This window comes from Erythrolamprus reginae, chromosome Z (genome assembly GCF_031021105.1).
Source record: "Erythrolamprus reginae isolate rEryReg1 chromosome Z, rEryReg1.hap1, whole genome shotgun sequence".
Lineage (NCBI taxonomy): Eukaryota > Metazoa > Chordata > Lepidosauria > Squamata > Dipsadidae > Erythrolamprus > Erythrolamprus reginae.
Window position 1 is genome coordinate 110,471,465 of NC_091963.1, and position 6,000 is coordinate 110,477,464.

The following is a 6,000-nucleotide window of genomic DNA, read 5'->3' on the forward strand; positions in this document are numbered from 1 at the left end:
TGAAAATTTACCCATCCACAAGTAGTTTGCCTAGAAACAAAGATACTCAGAGCTCTGACTCTTCCTCGTTATCACTAGGGTTAATTTTGCAGTGAGGAAGGAAAGAAGGAAGGAAGGAAGGAAGGAAGGAAGGAAGGAAGGAAGGAAGGAAGGAAGGAAGGGTTTCAGTTTTATTAAAAGTTATATAGTCTGGCTGCAAATACCTGTTTTCTGTCCTCTCAATCAACAGATTGCCATGAAAATACCAGTTAGTCACCATCAATACTAGTACATATAAGGTAACTATAACTTTACACCTTCATATAAGTGTTAAGGTAACTGTCTTATCTAACCAAATCAAATTGGGTTTTGTACATCTGACAGAAAAGTAAACTTTTCCTGCAAAACAAGAACCGTGTTGCACTTTGCCACCCGGTCATATATTAAAGTGGGCAGCTATACAAGTGTAATAAATAAATATGGTGCTTGGAGGAACAAAATGTGCATTCCCATCCCAATAAGTCTCATTGATATAAGTCAAATAAAAATCCTCAGGTTTTGAATTGCATTGCCAATATTTCAAAGTTCTATGGCCAAAGGGGAAATCTGAAATACTACCTAGTCAACATTTTTACAAACTGTTAATTACTATGAATGTGTTTAGAGCTTAACTTTACATCTAGCTGTAACAGCTTTCCCTAACTCAACTAGCAGCATAGGGAAAGGTGTTATCAAAAGGTCAAGGTAGTGGTTTTGGCAGTGTGACTGATATCCTATTCTTTTTGTAAGTGCATTTTTATTGAAGAACATACTGTATTAAAAAAAAGACTGTTGCAACCACCAACTTTTTAAAAACTTTCTCTGTAGATGCTGTTCTACCTGACATGTTTCCTTTTTGCAAATGTTCTCTCCTTTGCTTACTTGACTAATCGTTATTATGTGTTGGGTATTCAAGAGCCAGCATCAAAGCTACTAAATTAGACTTGATTTTTAAGGATTCATTTCAAACTTTACTGTGGAAACTACTAGATAAAATGATCAACTGTAATTTAAGTCTTATGCTATGAAATATATAATATGTAACATGAATAAAGTGTGATTCATCATACATCTAGATCAGTATATCCGAAACTTTCTGCTGTTCAGAACTACTAGATAAATATTTGGAAAATGCAGGAAACGCCAAATTAAACACACACCCCTACATTTTTGTCTTTAAAAGCTCAGGAGTTCACATTTTTTTAGCAAGTAATATAGAGATTATAGTTGCATTTGTATATTCCATCCCCTGCATTTTAAGAGTATTTTTAAACTAAATGTTTTATTAAACATTAATTCAAAATTAAACATTAAAAATCCCATGCCATTGTAGCAACTCATGCTTACTGGTCAACAATGTTCAACAGAAATTTACTGAGTGCATTAGAGGACTAAGATGATCCTTAGTAAAATCCTATGTTTTGATATTAATTATTGTGTTTCTAATTCATTATTTTTGTTACTTCCATGGTGAGATTTGAGTCAGTAACTACATTCAATTCCTATTCACTATTGTCAGTTTTCTGAATCGAAGTACTCACTATATAGGTATTATTCACATATGTACTTCCATAAATAAGTTTTTGGCCAGGGATTCATTTTTGGAAAATCAGCTGATGGTCAAAATACAGAGAAGCAGAATTGAGCTTCTTAGCAAGTACTGAATATTTCAATGGTAACAAATATAATAAGGTTGTGGGGCACCACTTAAACTTGATAACATCTGACATGCCCACTGAAGTCAAGCTTGACTTCAGGTAATTACATGCATATGTAAATAATGTGATCTTCGCACAATACATGTTGCCATCATGTTCTTTTGGGATTCTGGGCCCCTCCCCCCAAATCTTCCTGTTGCCCTGGGATATTCTGGTGGTCTCCCCTCTAGATTCATTCCAATCCAGCAACACTTAAATTTATGCAGGTCAGGAAAAGTTGAATAGATACTGTCCTCTCTTGTAACAGCTATTTCCCTTTTTAAAAATAAGATGTCAGTTATAAAACCAGGTTATATAAATTTATTATATTGTAAAATTTATAAGAGAGGGGGGGAAAGAAATGAATTCTGTTTGAGCACCTCCTCCAACTTGTATCAAACTTCAAAAGTTTGATTAAACCAGTAAGTTCTGCCAAGTGAAGACAGCATCTATGGGCAAGGAGAATATCCCCAGAAGTTCAAATTTCAGCTATCCTAGAGGAAGTTTGAAGATTAGGGAAGAAGGAAGCCCCAGACACCAAAGACAAATTCCTTGTGTCTCCAATCACACTTGGCCAATAAAGAATTCTATTTTATTCTATTTAGTTATTGTCCTATGTAAATGAATGTTCCAGAACAGTGTACTTGCCATAAACTAAAGTCCAGTACATAACCAAGTGAAGATTTCTCCTTTAAAATGATTATTCAGCGCAACAAAGAATTCTAAATTCTGCTCATTGAGTTTAGCTCAGATGTGAAGCTCTAGCAATAAACTTAGACCTGAGGCAGGGTGTAACTGAGGTATTTCCACCTCAGTCTTATATGTCCAGGATTAATGATCTACTACAGGTAACTAGAAAGCAGTAATAAGAGAGTGTTCTTCTTTCGCTCTCCCTCTTTCTCTCATACACATTTCAGCTTTCTGTACACCAGGTGGCTTTGCAAAGAAGTATATTCCCAGATTGGTCCTTGGGACCTTCTGTTTTGCTTCACTTACCTTGCTGTTGCAAGCCAAAAAGTCCCCCCTCCCCCACCCCACCCCCAACATTAAAATAAACAATAAAAAATCCCCAATGTTACAGGGCAGCTAATAATAGAAGCTCAGCTAATCCGGAAGGAAGCTGAGGGAGACAGTCAGAGGTCACTGCCATTCTGAATCTACGTCAAATAATATATTTTTTACAACATCCATTACAACTGACACTTCCCTGTCCCCTCTATGCTTCTGGAGTCTGTTGGCATTCAGATATATCTCATCTTCACCCTCTTTATATGGTGGTGCAATTAAAAATTAATGGATAGGAAAGCAAAACAAAGCAATAACTAGGAGCATGTACACATAGACACACTTATAGACAGTGGAGAAGGAAAGGCTATAATCATGCTTTTCATAGACAACATACACGTTTAACCTTTTTCCTCAAATCTTTTCTCTCCCCCCCCCCATTTTCTTTTTTCTTTCTTTCTCTTTCTTTCTTTCTTTTTTTTTGCCCAGCATTGCACCCGCCTCCTTCTCCCCTGTCAAGTGCACCCCAACGGAACAAAAGGCGCTAGAATTCCTTCAATGCACGGTTAAAACAACAATAACAACAATGATGAAGATGATGGTGGAGGTGGCGGCGATGATGATGATGTATGTTTTAGCCCGCCTCCAACTCTTCTTCCTCCATGTCGAAAACCAATCCCGCCGCTTTTTTATTTCACTGAAAGCTTGCGAACGTTTTAGGGAGGCAATCAGTGCGGGAGGAGGTGGTCCCGGTTAACCCCCACGGTCTTTTTCCAGATCTGCCAAGCCACTTCTGGCAAGCGCCGGGAGTTAGAAGGCGAGTCCGGGTTTGGCGGGGAACGAGAGACTGGGCGGGGGGGTGGGGGTGTTTGGCCAAGGTATTCGCGGGGAGGAAAGCCTAGGTGGGGGGTCTTACCTTGATGCACCGCCACGTTACAGCCATGCCCATCACAGTAGACCAGGGGGTTTTCTGCCCAGCCGCGTTCATCAGAACAGACGCAGCAGCCGCCCACCATCTCCTTCATTCTTCCATAAGTTTCTTTTTTGCTGATTTCCCACCCCACCACCCTCTTGTTGTGTTACTGCTGGCACGGCTGTTTCCAAGCACGCATTTACTCCTCGTCCTTTTCTTCCTCTTCTTGATCTCGGGCCTTCTCTCCTCCCCCCGACCCGCCTTGATATGTAAAAGATATGCCCCCACACAATCCGCTATGACGGGGAAGAAGGCAGAAGGCTCGGACGCCTCCCCCCCGGACGAAAATGCCACATTGTTATTTGCAAAGGAGAGCTTGGCGGCATCTCTGGCGCTGAGCTCGGGCAGACGCGGTGGCTGGTCCCCAGGCACACCGACACACTCACCGACACCCGACGCTCGCGCGCGCACACACGCACACAACGTCGCCCGGGCTGCTTGCAGCCGACCGCGCAGCAATTATATCTCTGAGGTCTTGGGTTCGAGGGGGCAGCCGGGGCGCGCTGGAGCGTATGTGTGCGGGGCCTTTAAGTCGGCTTTATTTGCTGCCTTTCTCCTCTTCCCCATTTGCGACCCGCTTTTCTGTGACCATGCTGAAGGAAGGGGGGGGGGGGTGCTATTTGTTTCTTTTTCCGGCTTCCTCAAGTGGGAGACGGAGTTAGCATCTAAAGTACCGGAACACTTTTCTCCCCATTCCTCTTTCTTTCTCTCTTTTCCGTTTTCCCTCTCTTGTTTATTGTCCAATATGGGGCAATGGAGCGAGGGGAAAAAAGGAGAAAAGAGTGGGGGGGGGGGGAAGGAGGAGGAATATTACACTCGCTTAAAAATCTATTATCTAACGATTGACAGATAAACACGTCATCAGCGCCACCTTTTGGCCAAAGCAGCGAATAAACCTTTACGGGGGAGGGGGGGAAAGGAAGAGCGCGTGTGGGCTTCAAAATCTGCCTAGTTTATATCAATCAGTTATAATTTATTGCTGCAACCCGTAAGGTACAGAAACCACATTTATTCAGTGTGCAATAAAACAGCAATTTAAAATTATATAACACCTGGCTGATAGCCATTCCCCCCCCAAAAAATGAAACATGTATAAATGTGTAAATATCCCAAACCAGACAAAATCTGAGGTAGCTGTGTTGAATCACAAGGAAGAATCAAGGAAGTTAGAGATACGCTTCACTAGTACTAATCAAAATGTCAAAGAAGCTTTATTATATACTTGGCTGAATTCTCACTTTCATTTTGGCTTATACATACTGACTAAAAATTTAGCAAAGCATATTAGGCCAATATATTGGGGCAGACATTGGACAGCGTCTGGTCAGTTGTTTCAGTGTTAATTCAATCTTGCCTAGGGTGTGGATTCTTCTTAGGCATCTGTAGTAGAATCTAAGTGATGAGATTTTTGCAAAGAAAGGTAAAAGGTGACATGACAACAGTTTGTAAATCTTACATAGTGAAAAGAGACAGGTTCTTTTTCCATTTCTTACAACACTAAAATTCAGGTTGCCTGTTAAAACTAAGGAAAGATTAAGAATTGGTGAAAGGAAGTACTTATTGATGCAACATAAAGTTAAATGAATTTACCAACATCAGATTTCATTGTGTCACCCATTTAAGAAATTGTTTTAAGAAAGGACTAAGTTTGTGAGGGATATTGGTCACTTTTATTACCTTTCCCTTCTGATGAATGAAAATATTATCCATTAAGTTTGAAAGAAACTGTACTATACTGCTATGAAATTCACTGCCTCCATGCAATTCTTAAGCTTGCCTGTTCTGGCTAACTGTGAAATAGTGCTGTTCTGATTATGCATGTGTAGTACATGATAAGCAAAATGATTGGTTGATTACTCCTTTTACTGTTACTCTAAGCTTGTCACCAATCACTGTTCTACAAATTTTCTATTTTTTGGGGTTGCAGAAATGAAATGTGCCATTTTTTTAATGAATTTCACATGCTGAATTCAAATATAATAATGAAATTTGTTAGTTGGCTCTAGTTTTCATGCAATGGACATTTTACATTTTCCAGGTAATAGGCAAATAGTGTGCCAAAACTTAATATGTGTATATAAACCCATATATTTTTATTAAAATTAAGTGAATTATATTTGCAATTGTGAATACATGAAATAATCTATTGTATATGTTTATCAAAAAAACCTAAAGTTTAAATATTCAAAAGTTTAAATTTCTCATTGCGTTCAGTTGGTGTCTGTTTTGCTTCTTTTGACATTTTTTTTTGTTTGTATTCAAGGAAAGGATTGTCTCTTACAATTGTCCTACAGTAGTCTGCAAGCA

At 39.5% G+C, this 6,000-nt stretch overlaps 1 protein-coding gene across 5 annotated transcripts in view; it reads right to left on the reverse strand.

Annotated features, from left to right (window-relative positions):
• MLLT6 (MLLT6, PHD finger containing) overlaps nucleotides 1-3,884 on the reverse strand; it is a 165,489-nt gene extending 161,605 nt beyond the window's left edge. For all 5 annotated transcript variants that reach the window (XM_070729837.1, XM_070729838.1, XM_070729840.1 and 2 more), the window contains exon 1: nucleotides 3,637-3,884. In XM_070729837.1, the coding sequence (XP_070585938.1) occupies nucleotides 3,637-3,745 (109 nt within the window). In that variant the 5' untranslated portion in view covers nucleotides 3,746-3,884. The remainder of the gene's footprint in view (nucleotides 1-3,636) is intronic.
• Between the last annotated feature and the right edge of the window lie 2,116 nt (nucleotides 3,885-6,000).